Source organism: Cervus elaphus, chromosome 16 (assembly GCF_910594005.1).
Source record: "Cervus elaphus chromosome 16, mCerEla1.1, whole genome shotgun sequence".
NCBI classification, from domain to species: Eukaryota; Metazoa; Chordata; class Mammalia; order Artiodactyla; family Cervidae; genus Cervus; species Cervus elaphus.
The window spans coordinates 740,205-758,360 of record NC_057830.1 but is presented as its reverse complement, the minus strand read 5'-3'; the positions used below and the strand labels follow the sequence as shown (position 1 = coordinate 758,360).

General features: G+C 49.2%; 1 protein-coding gene across 4 annotated transcripts in view; it reads right to left on the bottom strand.

The window, feature by feature from the left end:
- SNTG2 (syntrophin gamma 2) overlaps positions 1-18,156 on the bottom strand; it is a 114,655-nt gene that overhangs the window by 62,154 nt on the left and 34,345 nt on the right. Inside the window, exons 2-4 of one of the 4 annotated variants that reach the window (XM_043870572.1) lie at positions 10,799-10,936; positions 3,971-4,027; positions 3,831-3,888 (exon numbers count right to left, since the gene is read on the bottom strand). In XM_043870572.1, the coding sequence (XP_043726507.1) occupies positions 3,831-3,888; positions 3,971-4,027; positions 10,799-10,936 (253 nt within the window). The remainder of the gene's footprint in view (positions 1-3,830; positions 3,889-3,970; positions 4,028-10,798; positions 10,937-18,156) is intronic. The other 3 variants (XM_043870576.1, XM_043870574.1, XM_043870575.1) reach the window with 3 other exon arrangements.

Genomic DNA, 18,156 nt, shown 5'->3' with positions numbered 1-18,156 from the left:
GGGATGCCACCTGGCAGGGCCTGCTCATCCCTCACTCTGTTTGATTCAAATATTTGCTTAAGTGTCACCCACAGAGAGATTTCCCCTGACCACCCTGTAACAGCAGAGATGTTCTGTCCACTGCTCGGCACGCCCCAGCGTCGTCTAATTGTCTTCACGGCAGTGGTCACTGTCTGAACGTGTCTATGATCTGGTCACTGACGGCCAGTTTTCCCCACTGGACAAAAGTGTACGCAGGCAGTGTCTGCTTGGAATGCCCGGAAGCGTTTGATCCATACAAGGTGCTCATCGAGGGCAAGTGGGTCGGTCTGCAGATGAATAACTGAATAAACGGTTTTATATTCTGCTCTGACCTCTGAAACTCCAGTATTTTGGTCACCTGATGCAAAGAACTGACTCATTTGAAAAGACTGAAAGACTGAAGGCGAGAGAAGGGGACAACAGAGAATGAGATGGTTAGGTGGCATCACCGACTCGATGGACGGGAGCTTGAGTAAACTCCAGGAGTTGGTGATGGACAGGGAGGCCTGGCATGCTGCAGTCCGTGGGGTCGCAAAGAGTCGGACACGACTGAGCGACTGAACCGCACTGAACTGAACAGTTTCCAGCCGCCCAATCCCTAAATGCAACGCCAGGTAGACGTCGGACTGCGGACCCCTCTGGTCCCCACGTGAGAGTGGGAGAGAAGCCTTCCAGCTCCAGGTTCCCTCTGGGATGACCGCGAACCTACCTCCTCAGGGAGGGGACCAAGCCAGGGCAGCCCTGCAGGAGGGTCCCCCGCCCCGCCCCTGAGGGTCTCCCCGCCCCCGGCCCCGCCCCTGAGGGTCTCACAGCCCCGGCCCCGCCCCTGAGGGTCTCCCCCTCCCCGGCCCCGCCCCTGAGGGTCTCATCCTCTGGCCCTACCCCGAGGGTCTCACCCCACCCGGCCCCGCCCCTGAGGTCTCACCCACCCCCCCGCCCCCCGGCCCCGCCCCTGAGGTCTCACCCACCCACCCCCGCCCCCCCGGCCCCGCCCCTGAGGGTCTCCCCCCACTCGGCCTCGCCCCTGAGGGTCTCACCCCCCCCCCGGCCCCGCCCCTGAGGTCTCACTCCCCCCCCGCCCCGCCCCTGAGGGTCTCCCCCCCCCCGGCCCCGCCCCTGAGGGTCCCCCCTCCCCGGCCCCGCCCCTGAGGTCTCACCCCCCTCCCCGCCCCGCCCCTGAGGGTCTCACTCTCCCGGCCCCGCCACTGAGGGTCTCACCCCCAGGAGGAACCCTGACTTGGAGGGCTGCTGGTTGCGGTGCTGGTTATCAGCGTCCCGTGCACCCGCCTCACGCGTGAGGACAGCTTCCCAGACCCCGGGCTCCTGCACACCAAGGACCTTCCTGACGGCAGCACAGGCGGCAGCTCGGCCTCGGGTCCCACTGCCTGCGAGACACGCGTGTCCTGAGCCAAAGCCTAACCACGTGAGCTTGGTGAGACCATCCCGGGCCCAAGACTCAGCTCACCGAGCAGTCGATTCGGGGTGCAGGGTGTGGAGCACCCACAGGAAAGAGGAGGGCCTGGGCGGGACGGTCACAGCAGCTGAAGGGGCCCCTGGGGTGGGCGGGGCTGCTCCCCAGCCTGGCCCTGCAGGAGGTGGGACGGAGAGGAGGCCCGGGCGCGCGAGAGGCGGGGCGCGGGGCCTGGAGGTGCGGCAGGCAGTGAGGACCTGGCTGGGAACTCGCTGGGTCTGAGATGCTCGCGACGCTTCCTGGAGCTGGAGCGCGGAGCCTCCTTTCCGGGAGAGTCGTGTCTGCACAAGTGGGCCCTGCCTAGGGGACCGGACCGGGGGGCCCGCAGACACGGGGAGGTGATGCTGTCCTGTCACCCAGCAGGCCGCCTCCGCCTGTTCACACCTCCGTAGAGAAGGGAGATGCTCTTCCTGAGCTGAGCAATCTTTTTCTGATTTTAATCTTATTCCCGAGAGGGTAACAGGCAGGAAGGCCAGGGGTCTCCAAACGGAAGAAATAGGCCGCATGTGGCAGACATGTTTATCTCTCTCTTAAGCGGCAGGAGGAACAAATTACAAGTGTTAGATTTTTTTTTTCCCCTTCTCTATACAAAATTAAAAGGAGGTTTCTCTTAAAATTCTGTGCTGCCATGATGACACCTGGCTCCACCTGAACTGAACTTTTCTCAAACCTTGAGCTAACCAGAGCGTTTTTCTTACAAAAATGTTTGTCGTAAGCTATGTTAATGAACAGAATCCTAGACTCTGTTTCTTCAAGTTGTGAGGGCTCTGAGTTTTGAGACATCTCCTTTTTCTAATTAGCAGCCTTCTGGTAGCTATATAACATCCAGCTAAAGACTAGCAGGGGAGCACTCTTTCTGCCCCCTACTGATGTCTATGTCAGAAGCTTTCTCTCTCTTCTACCTTAATAAAACTTTGTTACACAAAGGCTCTGAGCGATCAAGGCTCGTCTCTGGCCCTGGATTGAATTCCTCTCCTCCAGAAGCCAAGAATCCCAGTGTCTTTCACTGCTCTTGAAAAGTTTCAACAACTTTTCATTCCCCTGTTCTCATCCTTTTCTGAAATATATTCATACCCACAAATTTAAAAATTTACTTGTGAAAAAGAACTAAGAATGTTCACAAGCAGATTTGAGCAATCCTTCTCTCAATCATTAATCAGCCAGCCAGATGGTTATGGTCACACGGAAATTATTATACACTCCGACTTCAGCAACAACTTAATTCATTCTCCCTGCAGACCCTCGCTCTAAACACAGGGACCACTGAGCCCATCAGGCTCTTTAATCACACAGCGCAGCACTTGCTTTGTACAACAGAAGGACATCAGTCCAACAGAAGTATGTGCTTCTTTGAAGTGCTTTGAAAACCTCGAAAAAGAATGGCCATTTGGCTCAGAGACCTGTGTCCTCGTGGTTATAATTAAAGCCATATTTCCTGATAAGACTGGAATCCTTTTGTGTTGCCAAGAACAGCAGCATAGAAGGACCAGGCATGATGCCCGAGGTCAGCAGGCTATGCTGGCCAGTCCCCTGAAGGATGTGGACCAGGTCTGAGCATCCTGGGGGAAAGTGGGGCTTGTTCCCCCAGCCCAGGAGTCCAGGCATCTCACCCAAGACCTGTCAACACTCTGGCCCTCGACCAGACTCATCCCTTCAACACTCAGGCTGTCCCTCGACAACACAGGCTTCACGTTCACCGCCAGGTGTCCGTCTGCCCGGGTCAGGAGGGATCATCTCCTGGACCTGCAGGAAGGACCTGATGGAACAGGGCAGATGGGCGGCCCCGGGGAGCAGAAGAGCCTGTAAGAGCTGGATTCGAAAGTGCCACCAAAGAGAGTTTATCAGAAAAATATGCACTTTGATGGAAAGCCACCTGCCCAGTACTCATTCGCCCTCACGCTCAGCCCTACACACTCTGACCTCCAGGGAGAGGCAGCTCTTGCCAAAGCCATCATCACCGTTTCAGCACCACGGCCAGCGGCCTCCCTGCCTGGCCCCTTGGCTGTGACGCAATTTTATACCGGAACCTCGTCACGCTGACCCTCCATCCACTGCACCGCGCCCCTCCCCCGCCCCGCCCAAGAGGTTTGTCTTTCCTGAGAAACCAAAGTTCAAACCACTGCCATGTCCGTGTCTCCTGGGGTCAACATGACGCCACACTGTGGGTCAGTATCTCTCTTAAGGGCTGGCAGGATCGGGGATGAGGGCACAGACAGCTGTGAGATAAGACGGCAGGCGGATGGCCAGGCAACACACACAGCAGCTGTCTTCCCATTGAAAACAGTGCACCATACTCCAGACTGCGGCCATGCACACACGGTCATGCAGCTGCTGGTACCTGCGAGGTCCCTGAATATCTTCGATATGACCACGGGGACGCCGTGTTCCACGCCGCCCTGGAAGACAGGCAGAGGGGCTCAGTGACGACAGAGTGGGGGCCGTCACGGGAAAGTGTCCGGGGAAGGAACACATTCATACCTTTATGCTCAGGCCCAGGCCGCCCACGGGCTGTCTGCGAAGCGTAACAGTTCTGTGCTTTAAAAAATTTAGAAAACAAACCCGGCTTAGGTTAAAATGGACAATCAGAAAGCAAATGCAAAATGTATACATAACATCTTTATTAAAATTTCAGACATATCAGGGACATATGTATACCTATGGATGATTCATGCTGATGTTTGGCAGAAACCAACACAATTCTGTAAAGCAATTATCCTTCAATTTAAAAATAAAAAAAAATTTTAAAAAAACTTCAGTAGCTGTTTATATTTCCAAAGGGGAGCTGCCTAATCACTACAGCGACGGCACCATTTCAAACCTGCTCTCGGCAGTGCTACAGGCAAACAGACAGCCTGGTAAGAAACAGCCGCACTGTGCTGGTTTAAGATCCACCCCGAGGTCCTGCAAAGTTGGTCATCTCACCCCATTCTGGCTCCGAGGGATGGAGGCCCCGTTCCCAGGCAGCAGATGGGGAGGCTCCAGAGTACATGCTCAGCTCCCTGTTTCTAAAGTCTCGTCTCCACTGACCCCCAAAGAGGCTGCCTGCGCGCCGTGCTGCTCTGCACAGTTCACCGTTTTCAGATCAGTCGTTACACAGTCGATGCTAACTTGTGAACGATCAATCATTTCACGTCCTGACCCAGTTTAAAGTTGCCAGTGCTGACAACTTGAAGCCAAGACTAACCCTGCCCTGTGGCTGATGAGTTGGTCACGCCACCTCTCACGTGTTCAAACATGTAAGGTGTGTTCGTTTGGTCTAAACGATTTGTCAGTGAACAGGGTTGGCCTGGGATTGATGAAGAGGTGTAGGAAGCGTGTTCACCTCCAAAGGTAACAATGGGAATAATAAAAAGGATGCGCATTGCTTTGATAATTTCTGTAAAAATTGGACAGATTCACAGCAAATATGCTGGCATATGGCCAATATGGAGGATAATTACATGGGGTTCTGCTTGCTACTTTTCGACTTTTCATATGTTGAAAAAATTACATAATTAAAGGAAAAAATTATAAAATGTTTAGTAGACTATGCAAAATACTTTGCTATTATGATTCTAGTTATTTCAAGCTTCACTGAAAGACAAATTTTTGTGTCTTATTTCCTTACCAAGTGGCTTGTGTGCACACTCACACACACACATGAACCACTATTGATTTTATCCTTAAACTAAATCACAGTGCAGACTTTTACAATGAATCTGGCCCATCTGTTCACTCTTTGTGGGCTTCCCAGTGGCTCAGTGGGAAAGAACCTGCCTGCAACACAGGAGACGCGGGTTCAACCCCTGAGTCAGGAAGATCCCCTGGAGGAGGAAATGGCAACCCACTGCAGGATTCTTGCCTGGAGAATCCTGTGGACAGAGGAGGCTGGCGGGCAGCCCATGGGGTTGCAAAAGAGTCAGACACCACTGAGCACGCACACACATTCACTATTTCAGGGTTTTCATGTTTTCAAAGCCGGACCGTCCTTGTTGAAGAGGAGTAGACTCTGGATTGAGTCCACACACATTTAATAAGCGAATGCACAGTGCTGAGGGCCAGGACCAGGGAGAATTCCACGTGAGTCAGTTGCCGAGGTCACACAATGAACACACGCCTTTCATGTGATGCACTTGACTCTCACAGCTCGATGTCTCTGCAGACCCATCTCTGCACTTCGGCTCACGGTGGCCTTCTTCCCTGGATTTATCTCCACAGTCCCTGCAAACCTGGACTGGGAATCCTCTCAGGCCCTGGTGGAAAGAGTGCGTATTCCTGCAGAAGGGCTGCACCTTCCATCTGCGTGCACCAGGGCCCCCTGAACCTGACACCACCTACACGTGCATTTTCAGCGGGAGGATTTTCATGCCACACAGGAAGGGTAAACCATAGCGTGAGACCCAAGTGAGGGGTGCAGGATTAGTGTCCTCGGGGGTCTTTGCCTGGTTTTGTCCCTCTTCCTTCAGAAGCCAGTGCCGGCCAGGCAAGAACTCTTTCTGCGGGGGGCACTGTCTTCAAGTTCACACTCTCCACGTATGACTTGGGGCTTCCTCCCTCCGGGTGGGGGGACTACCGTCTGTCCTTTCCTCTGGCTCAGCCCCGGGCCTCCTCCTGAGGTCCACTTTCCCCGCGTTGCCCAGCTCACAAACACTAGTCCAGTGGCTGGTCCCTGGCTGGGCTCACACTGTGAACTGTCGCCAGCATCGCTGGTCTACTGCCGCTGGCCCTTCTCTCCTCTCGCTGCTCTGGGCGACCTTGAGAAGTTACAGGCAGCACCTAGACCCTCAGGCAGGAGAGGAGCAGCTACGTGTTGCCTCAACTCTGTAATTAACCCTGTGAGCTCAGACCAGCATCTTCTGCTGCTTCTTAATTTCCCAACCTGAGGGTATGGAATTTTCTAAAATACATTTCAGCCATAAATGTGCTATGACTGAAAGTGCCAGATACAACACAGAGATCTTTTAAATTCTTTCTTCCTGTCACTACTTTTTATTCCATAACTACATTCATTCAAGCCACAAATGTAACCTTACAATTTAGAAAAATAAAATATGTCAAATGTACAGACACAATCATAAAAATGAAGCAATCTAAACAGAAAGTCTGAAACATAACAAGCCAGCTTCTTCATATGGCAAAGCACATTCTTTCTTTAGGAGATAATTAGAAAACCCAGAGATCTGAAGTATTCAGAGTGTTGTGTTGATCGGAAGAGACGGAATACAAATGAAATATGAAGTCGCCAATTCTAGACTGATGTTGAATCAGCAGATTTGAGAATCTATGGGTTTTATAAAAGGGTAAACTCAGTGTTCTCTCCCTCTTTCCTGATAAGAAAATCCACCCAGAACTGATACAGTGCTTATTTTTTCCGCAGTTTCATGAACACTAACACAAGTCTACCCCTTAATCCTGTCTTCTCAAAAAGACAATGTAGAGTCTAAGTGCAACCCAAGGTATACAGCTGAGGGCAAACTGGGTCAGGGTCCAAGAGAACCAGATTCCCTCCAGTCTCAGCTTGTGAGCAAGTGCTTGGGGGCAGAGCCTGTTGGTTGTGAAACGAGCGTGAGCCTCCCACTGACAATAGAGCTCGAAATGTAAGGATCAGTTAGCAGCGTCATTTCTGTTAAGAAGCTGACCTTGAAATCAAAGCACCAGTGTGAACCAGCCTCGCATGAGTGGGGTGTCTGCTCTTAGGTTCTAACAGGCCTTGGGGCCCCAGCGACAAGCTGACCTCTGCTTGACATTACATGGGTGTGGCTGTTCAGTTGCTCAGTTGTGTCTGACTCTTTACAGCCCCAGGGACTGCAGCACGCCAGGCCTCCCTGTCCATCACCAACTCCCGGAGTTTACTCAAGCTCATGTCCATTGAGTCGGTGATGCCATCCAACCATCTCATCCTCTGTTGCCCCCTTCTCCTGCAGCCTTCAGTCTTCCCCAGCATCAGGGTCTCTTCCTATGAGTTGGTTCTTCCCCCCAAGTGACCAAAGTATTGGAGCTTCAGCAGCAGTCATGGATGGTATAGGTGCAGTAAATGTGTGTTTAATTGAATCCAATGATGCATTTTTCATCTCCTGGGACCCACACAGGGACTCAAGGTTCAGTGAGATGTGAAATTCACACTCATTTCTTCTGCTGATCAGCTGGGGAATAATGATTGCATCTCCCTCTCCCGCAACTCAGAGAATTTTAAATGATGGAAAATAAATGCTCTCCTTCAGGTTTCCTGTTGGAGGTCAACACTGAAACACTCAGCGATATGAACATAAGAGAATCACATGTTCTGACACCCTCAGAGGTGCTATGATCTGCAGAAATAGCTGTGACTGTTGTTGGAAGTAGTCTTTTTCATTCTTCAAACACATGATAAATTCTCAGGTCAAGGTTAGTTTTATTTTTATAATCAACTGAAGAACATGAGTTTCAACTGTTCTTTCAACCAACGGGATTGAACCCAGTGGGATTCTGAGGCTGGTGTAGAGAAGGCATTCTGACCTCAGGAGCTGAACATGCTCTTGGTCTGAAAACGTCCTCTGAGTCTCCTGCACAATTACCCAGCCCAGATACACACATCTATTCAAGAATATTTCACTCCTTTCCTACAAATAAGGCTTTCTCTGGAAGCAGCAGAGATCAGTAAGGATGGAGCCAGAAGACTGAGAACAAACCCTCAGGAACCTCTTATATAAAGCAGGCAGTCTCAACATCAAGCTTCGGGCACCAATAAATCACTTGAAACTGTAAACATAAATTTACGAACACACACCCGTCATTCTTATGAAGGAGCCAATAATTTCCATCAAGAAGACTCTGACAGAGTCCCTTGGGCAGAGACTCTGACACTGAATTCTAAAAAGTATAATTTATTTTCCCTGGATAATACACAGGAATCTGTATGAAGGTCAAGACACACAGTTAGAACCAGACATGGAACAACGGATTGGTTCCAAATTGGGAAAGGAGTACAACAAGGCTGTAGGTTGTCTCCCTGGTACTTAACTTATATGCAGAGTACGTCATGGGAAATGCTGGGCTGGATGAAGCACAAGCTGGAATCAAGATTGCAGGGAGAAATATCAATAACCTCAGATACACAGATGATACCACCCTTATGGCAGAAAGTGAAGAGGAACTAAAGAGCCTCTTGATGAAAGTGAAAGAGGAGAGTGAAAAAGCTGGCTTGAAACTCAACATTCAAAAAATGAAGATCATGGCATCTGGTCCCATCACTTCATGGCAAATAGATGGGGAAACAATGGAAACAGAAAAGCTATGACCAACCTAGACAACATATTAAAAAGCAGAGACATTACTTTGCCAACAAAGGTCCTCTAGTCAAAGCTATGGTTTTTCCAGTGGTCATGTATGGATGTGAGAGTTGGAGCATAAAGAATGCTGAGTGCCGAAGAATTGATGCTTTTGAACTGTGGTGTTGGAGAAGACTCTTGAGAGTCCCTTGGCCTGCAAGGAGATCCAACCAGTCCATCCTAAAGGAAACTGGTCCTGAATATTCACTGGAAAGGCTGATGCTGAAGCTGAAACTCTAATACTTTAGCCATGTGATGCAAAGAACTGACTCACTGGAAAAGACCCTGAGGCTGGGAAAGACTGAAGGTGGGAGGAGAAGGGGACGACAGAGGATGAGATGGTTGGATGGCATCACTGACTTGATGGACATGGGTTTGGGTGGACTCTGGGAGTTGGTGATGGACAGGGAGGCCTGGCATGCTGTGGTTCATGGGGTCGCAAAGAGTGAGACACAACTGAGTGACTGAACTGAACTGGACAATATAGTGTAGAAATATTACCTGTTTTTACTATAACTTATCTGAAACTTTCTATTGATTACAAATTCACTGTTAAGAAAGGTGCCACTTTTAAGTGGCTACAGAACCACCCTGGCTGCTCCCTCCTGCTCCCTCTGCACCCACTGCCCACGGTCCTGAGAGCACGTGGAAGGCAATCAGCAAAGGGATGGGCCTTGTGCGGGTGAGCACGAGGCTGCCACCTGTTGGAGAGGGGCACTCTTGGCTCCGAGGGACTCTTCTAAGAGCTGGAGGATGTGGCTCCATGGGGCGGGGCAGGGGATGTCCTCGAGAGGACGGGATGCAGAACCCGGGCCTGAGGGTCCAGGGGGAGCATCCTGTCTCCCGCCCTCATTGTGAGGCTCCGCCACCCTGGATGTGCAGGGGACACCCTCGACCGAGTCCAGAACCGGGGCGGGACCAGGGGGCGGCCTTGGGCTCCAGGACAGAAGGAGGAGGACGCCATCCAGGGGGAGACATGCGTGTGAGGACACAGAGGCAAGGTCGCGGCTCCGTTGGTGACATCAGGGCACCCACGCTGAGGACGGCATGCCGACCACAGGACTGTGGACAGGCCGGGTGGAAGCGTCCTGCCCACGTCCTCTATGCGGTTAAGGTTACAAGGACTCAGAGACCCACAGAGAAGGCGTCTCCATCCAGCACCCCCAGAAGAGCCAGCCCACCTGGGGATGGCAGAGCCTTGGGGTACTTCCAGAATCTCGCAGAAGGAACACCCTTTCCTCCACCTGGCTTCTTGCTCATCAGTTGTATAGCTAATGGGATGGTCTATTCAGAGGACGAGTAATGACCCATGCTGGTAATATCTACATAGATTATAAATATACAGAGACACAGAATGCACCTGTGTATCCTTAGCCATTTAAGCCCACTGGGAGGAAAATAGGAAACTTCAAATATAACGTGTTATATATTTATACATCATTTGCAGTAGTCACAAGATAAATTTAGAGATCAAACTAGCAAAACCATTGTTCCCTAATTTTTATTCAATATTCTAATACATCCAACACATTAAGAACATTTCACTTATAATTGAAGGCAAGAAGGACCAAGCTTTATGTGAAAACTCTATTTGCATCCACGGAGGCAAGGAACAGGTAGACTCTGCAAAGCACCTGCTGCACCTTTTGCTGCCTGTGGTTCCGGGTAGAAACTCTGGAGTTATTCCACCTTCAGGAAGGAGATGACCTTGCTCATCACAGCTTTCTAGTTTCCCATGAGAATATACTCAGTCTCATGGTGTGCTGTCTGGGGATGTTTTTAATATAAAGCTCCTCAAGGAAAATATATTAATAAAATTAAGAAAGCCATCGAGAGAGCAAACAATACAAACTTGAAAAGACACTTTGCTTTGCAATAATTGGACATCTGGACAGGGCTGAGGACGGTCAGGCCATGTCCTGCAGGACCCCCCGGGAGCTTCCGTCTGGGGAGTCCCTCTCGCGTGTCGGCGTGACACGGTCTAGACAAGCCCCGGGCCTGCAGATGCAGAGGCACTTACGTTTGCACGGAGACCGCTGCCACCAGCACAGATGACATCCTGTTTTTGAATTGTCAGTACCTCTTTCGTCAGCTTCAGGCGGACGTCATAGGCGTGGCCAGACCCTTCGCTGTGTACCGAGGCGACCCCAGTTTTAGTCTGCAACAGAGCAGAGGTGGGAGGTGTGAGGACAGAGAGCAGGGACCCCGGCAAACGCGCCCGGGCTGAAACAAGCTGTGCTCACCACACACCCGCGCATCTCACGAGGGTTTGATTCAGTTCAGTTCAGTCGCTCAGTCGTGTCCGCCTCTGCGACCCCATGGACTGCAGCACACCAAGCCTCCCTGTCCATCACCAACGCCCGGAGTCCACCCAAACCCACGTCCATTGTGTCGGTGATGCCATCCACACATCTCATTCTCTGTCGTCCCCTTCTCCTTCAATCTTTCCCACCATCAGGGTATTTTCAATGAGTCAGTTCTTTGCATCAGGTGGCCAAAGTACTGGAGTTTCAGCTTCAGCATCAGTCCTTCCAATGAATATTCAGGACTGACTTCCTTGAGGATGGACTGGTTGGATCTCCTTGCGGCCCAAAGGACTCTTGGGAATCTCCTGCAACACCACAGTTCAACAAAATCATGGGATTTTTAAAATATTTCTTCCTGATCAGTTTTTACAGGATTTGTATAATACATGTTTTTAGCAAGTGAAGAATGGATGAGTCAGAAAGGCAGCCTGGATAAACTAGAGAAGTTGGCTCCTCCACGTGGAGTCACGGATGTGCCCCAGGCTGAGCGGGGCCTGGTCAGTGGGTGGCACGGGTCACGGGAGGCCACTGGAACGGCCACCCCGTCCCCCCGGTTCCTGCGCAGAACTCTGGCCAGCACGGCCTCGGACACGGCCCCGCACCTGGGGGAGGGGAGACGGCAGGTAGGATGCTCGGTGAGGCCGCCGGGGTCTGGTCTGCCACCCGGGACCAGAGGACGGCCCCAGGGCCCGCAGAGTCCCGGCCAGGCCCCAGGAGTGAGCGCCGGCAGGGTTGAGGCTGGAGCAGAAACAACGGGCCACATGGACCCCGAGGGCGGGGCTGGTGGACACTGATCCGTGGTCAACACAAAGCTTTTCCCGATGAAGGAACAGAATATTAAGAACAAAGAAACAGTAACACGGTATGATTTTCTTCTTATAATGACTTAGTGGAATTGAGATTCCTGCTAAAAAATCTTCACTGCAGATAAAAACAGAATATTTAATACATGTCTAGGATCAAAACAACACTATATATCACTAACTTTACTATATATACAATAGATAACCAACGAACACCTACTGTTCAGGGAACTATAACCTAATACCTTGGAGCTATCTAGACAGGGAAACTGAATCACTTTGCTCTTTCCCTAAAACACACACAACGCTGTGAGTGAACCATTCTCCAGCTTGGGGCTGCCCAGGTGGCTCAGTGGGAAAGTCTCTGCCCGCCAGGCCAGGAGACGTGGGCTCCATCCCCGGGTCAGGAAGGCGCCCTGGAGAAGGAAACGGCAACCCGCTCTGGTATTCACGCCTGGAGAATCCCATGGACAGAGGAGCCTGGTGGGCTCCAGTCCATGGGGTCGCAAATGAGTCAGACATGACTTAGCGACTAAATAAAAATTTTTTAAAAATACTCTAATATGAAATTTTTTCACAGGGTCAGAATCACTGATTGTGATTCAGTGAGAAGGACCGTGTCCTCACATTCTCCACAGTGGGAAGTGAGCAGCAAGAGAGAACACCAAACCTCCTTCTCAACATTGATTAACAAACGTCTAAACCACCACAGATCAGAGGTGTAAAAATCACACTCTCTGACATAAACCACAGCAAGATCCTCTATGACCCACCTCCCTGAGTAATGGAAATAAAAGCAAAAATAAACAAATGGGACCTACTTAAACTTAAAAACTTTTGCACAACTAAGGAAACTATAAGCAAGGTGAAAAGACAGCCTTCAGAATGGAAGAAGATAATAGCAAATGAAGCAACTGACAAAGAATTAATCTCAAAAATATATAAGCAGCTTATGAATACCAGAAAAATAAACAACGCAATCAAAAAATTGGCCAAAGAACTAAACAGACATTTCTCCATAGAAGATGTACAGATGGCTAACAAACACAAGAAAAGATGCTCAACATCACTCATTATCAGAGAAATGCAAATCAAAACCATAATGAGGTACCATCTCACGCTGGTCAAAATGGCTGCTATCCAAAAGTCTACAAGCAATAAATGCTGCAGAGGGTGTGGAGAAAAGGGAACCCTCTTACACTGTTGGTGGGAATGCAAACTAGTACAGCCGGTATGGAGAACAGTGTGGAGATTCCTTAAAAAACTGGAAATAGAACTGCCATATGACCCAGCAATCCCACTCCTGGGCATACACACCAAGGAAGCCAGATCTGAGAGACACGTGCTCCCCAATGTTCATCACAGCACTGTTTATAATAGCCAGGACATGGAAGCAACCTAGATGCCCATCAGCAGATGAATGGATAAGGAAGCTGTGGTACATATACACCATGGAATATTACTCAGCTTTTAGAAAGAATGCATTTGAATCAGTTCTTATGAGGTGGATGAAATCAGAGCCTATTATACAGAGTAAAGTAAGGCAGAAAGAAGAATACCAATACAGTATATTAACGCATATATATGAAATTTAGAAAGATGGTAATGATGACCCTATATGTGAGACACAGAGACAGAGATATAAAGAACAGAGTTTGGACTCTGTGGGAGAAGGCAAGGGTAGGATGATTTGAGAGAATAGCATTGAAACATGCATATTACCATATGTGAAATAGATCGCCAGTCCAAGTTTGATACATGAAACAGGGCACTCAAAGCCGGTGCACTAGGATAACCCAGAGGGATGGGATGCGGAGGGAGGAGGGAGGGGGGTCAGGATGCGGGACACATGTACACCCGTGGCCGATTCATGTCAATGTATGGCAAAAACCACCACAATATTGTAAAGTAATTAGCCTCCAATTTAAATAAATCAATAAATAAGAAGCCATAAAAAATTAAAAAAAATCACAGTGGAAATAAGAATGTATTTTGAATGGACAATGAAGTTACAGCTCTTTGAAATGGTGTTTCAAAGAATAGTTACATCTGTCAATGCATTTTTATTTTTAAAAAAGCTGTTGAAAATCAATCTAATCTCAGGGTAGCCAAGGTCCTGTTTCTGTGAATAAAGTTTTATTGGAACAGCCACACCCACCTGGTTACTCCTATTCATCACTGTTTTTATGCAAATATTATTACATTTGTTTTAAAAGTTGAATCCACTATTAAAATTCTTTTACAAAGTAAACTCTAGGGCTATACCAGCTTCATCAGTGAATTCCACATATTTCAAGAAAAAAAACTTCACAAAGTCTTTGAGAAAAACTAAAAAGGAACACCATTTAACTTGTATAAACCCAAGCCAAGTCGGACACAAAAACCCAGCAAGGAGGTTATGACAAAGTAAATTAACTTATCTGTCACCTTCTTGAACATAAATGCAAACATGAAAATATTACCAAACCAGATGCAGAAAAATATAAAAACGAAAATACGTCTTGAGCAATGAACAAGGAAGGGAATGTAGCTTTTCACCTGAACGTCAGTGTCCCTTACTCCGTGTAACAGTCACCCACCAGGGCCTAGTGAGACGCCCCAGACCTCAGGGCTCCTGGGATCTGGAGGGGCCTGCCTGGCGCTTCTCTGTGGGTCTCCTGCGGCCGTGGTCAGTCGTGGGGCGGCAGTCGGGTGGGAGTGGGCTCCGGGGGACACATCAGCCCCCAAGCTGCTCCTGTGCTGCCAGGCCCTGGGCTGGGCCCGGGCTCCTCCCACTGGCCGCTCACAGCAGGCGACCCCCGAAAGGGTGACCCAAGAGAGGAAGAGCGTGCCCCAAAACGGAGCTGCTTTCCCTGTAACCGAGCATCGTCACTCCTGCCCAGCGCCGTGGGCACACAGCCCAGCCCGGGATGGACGTGGGACAGGACCACACGGGGCCGGTGGACGGGGCTCCTGGGAGCCCCCACACCACAGCTCAGAGCACAGAGACTCTTGTAGGATCACAAACAAGCCTCAAAAGACACCTGACAAACGTCATTCACAATGAAGCTTTCTAATAAAAGGTACCTTCCCCGACCTTCCGGGAAACCTCTAAACAAGACTCAGCATCTGTGATTCTCTGTGCTGATTATGGAAAACTTCCTCCTGCGGGCTGCTCACCCTCACAGCTGGGCCCGGCAGCTCCTGCCCTGGGGGACACACATGCCTTTACAGACAGACGAGGCCCAAAGGCGGGAAAGCAGAAACCAACCCAGGCTTTTCCACTGCCGCTGCTCCTGAGCACGGAGACAAACCTAAAGTGGGAAAACAGATAAGCGACAGCTCATGGCCTTAACGAAGGGTCAGTGCTCTTCTCTGCCAGTATTCTGAAAGTTCATGTCAGCACATGAGCAACAAGCGTGACAACTGGAAGTCGTAAAAAGATGCAACGTGCAGCAGCATTAAAAAGTCATCAACATCTAGAAATAAATTTAATAATAGACATGTAAGGTCTCTACACTGAAATGTTTAGTAATGTTATTAAGAGACTTCCCTGGTGGCTCAGTCGGTAAAGAAGCTGCCTGCAATGCAGGAGACCCTGGGTCAGGAAGAACCCCTGGAGGGGATGACAACCCACTCCAGTGTCTTGCCTGAACCCCACGAACATAGGAGCCTGGAGGGCTACAGTTCACAGGGTCACAAGAATCAGACACGACTCAGCAACTAACACAGGAGGAGGGTATGAGGGGCCTTAAATGGCACAGAACAGATCGTGCTCGTGAGACAGATGAACTTACATGGCCAAGGTGTCAGTGCTCCCCAGGTTAATCTGAGATTCAAAACAACAGAAAACCATAACCTCAGCATATTTTTAGAAATTGACAAAGTGATTCTCAATTTTAGATAGAAACACAAGGCTCAAGTGTAGTCAAGGTAATCTTGGAAAAGAGAAACACAGCTTCACATGCACACAGACTGACAGCACGAACCATTCAAAGGTTGAAGCAGCTGAAATGGGGCGTGTGCTCAAGGAGAACAGGGCTAAGGAGGAGAGAGCCGAGAACCGAGACGGACGAGGCACACATGCCCCTCGGACCGTGAACGGGGCCCTGCATGAGGCCTGGGAAGAACAGTCTTTGCAACACACAGAAAAGTGAACCCCGCTTCACAATGTACAAAAAAATCAAACATTGCTGGACGTAAGCTCTATATGAAGGCAAAGAATGAAATATTTATAAGAAAATGAAAATATATTCAACAACTTGGAGTAAGGTTTACCTGGAGTAAAGGTCAACAACTTGCAAAAAAGCCCTAACTATAAATTAGAAATTGATAAAGTATTCTGTATTAGAATTGGGAGATTCTGTTCAGTAAAAGAGGTTATTAGGAGAGAAGAATGGAGCCCACAGAGTGAGAGGTTTGGGTAGCACATGTTTGATAAAGACTCATGCACAGAGCTTACAAAGAGCTCCAAAGTCAGGAGCTGTCTTTCCTGTAACTGAGCTTCCTCACTGCTGCCCAATGCCGTGGACACACAGCCCAGCCCAGGATGGAGGCAGGACTGGACCACACGGGGCGGGTGGACGGGACTCTTGGGAGCCCCCACACCACAGCTCAGAGCACAGAGACTCCTGTAGGATTATGTACAAGCCTCAACCTGACAAGTCATTCATGACAAAGTCTTTTATTAAAAGGTATCTTTCCCAACTATCTGGGAAACCTCTAAATGAGACTCAGAGCATCAGTGATTCTGTGTTGAATATGGAAAACTTCCTCTTGGAGGCTGAGAGAGATGCTCACTAATTTTGTGAATCTATAACAGAGCGGCTGGTTACAACCTCTCCAGTAAATGTCACTCTAGAAGGTGAGATGATAGAATTCTCAACCCCCCTGCTGTGATTCAGAATTTCTCAGTTTACCTTTGCCCAACATGAGGCAGGGAAAAATACTCTTAAAGGCATAAACAATTTACTACATTAACAATATTCACAGATGATAATAATGTCCATAAATAAGACCAAAGAAATGTACAGACATCTGAGAAATTATGAACATCTAGAAATATGGATGGATAAAAGTGGAATCTATCAGTATGACTCATGCATTTACACAATAGAACCTGGAGAAAAAAACTGAGACTATGTCTTTCTCCCCCCAAGCCATTAGTTATTCAAGAATATGCAAAACAGCATGAATACTTAAAAGGAAAAAAATTAATCGTTCATTGAAAAATACTAAAGAAATACTAATTAAATAGAGAAATGCCTGTGGATGGGAAACTGTCCCCAAATTGGTCTACGCAGTCACTGTATTCCACCCAGAATATGAATCAGTCTAGACCTTGACAGAAAGACCCCGATTAAAGGGAAAACAAGGCCAAGAGGAGTTGAAGCGCTGCTAGAAAAGTGGTGGGAGGTTTGCCACTGGTTCTAACATGGATTTTTGTTCATAATTTAGCATCTGTGAAACCAAGGATAAAGGATGTTCTTTCAATATTTCATGGACAGCCTTACTCTTCACAGCGATACATAAAATGTATATTGATATTCATTGCATATTATAATTGAAGGAGTATGACACTGTCCATTTATAATAATGGAAATTGGGGGGGAAAATGATAACAGGGTTTGAAAAACTGCCCACAAGAACACAGGAGAGCCCGGGATGAGTCCCTCTGAGCGAGGAGACGGTGCCGGCGGGTGTCGCTGACGGTGAGGAACAAGAATAAACACCATCAGGACAACAGCGCGCCCCAAGAGGAAACTGTGAGTCGGACCCTTACTTTATTCCATCTGTGTTAAAGATGAATTGAAAATTTCAATAAATATATTCTTGGCTTAGGAAGTCGTTCCTAACAATGCACAAAAAGCAAAACGACACGGGAAAAACCATCACACGCACTCTGGCTGAATGCTCTCCGTCCAAGGACCGGCTGAGGGTGACAGAAATGGTCCCGGGCGGAGGGACAGGGCCTGGGGAGAGGGCAGGTTTGTGGGGCCCCTGTGGGCAGCTCACCACACCTCCCGATGCTCCTGACAACACACGCCCACCCACTTTCTGTAAACCTCTGACTTCAAATGAACATCGGCATCAGCTGAAAATCCATCCACCTCGTTAACTGAAAGCTGACAGAAAAAGAACAATGAACGCAGAGCAAACTCAGAAACCTTTGCGTTTGTGGGCAGCGGAGCTCTGTCCACAGGCACACCTCGGAGGCCGAGCCCCGCCCACCTCCGAGGCCGAGCCCCGCCCACCTCCGAGGCCGAGCCCCGCCCACCTCCGAGGCCGAG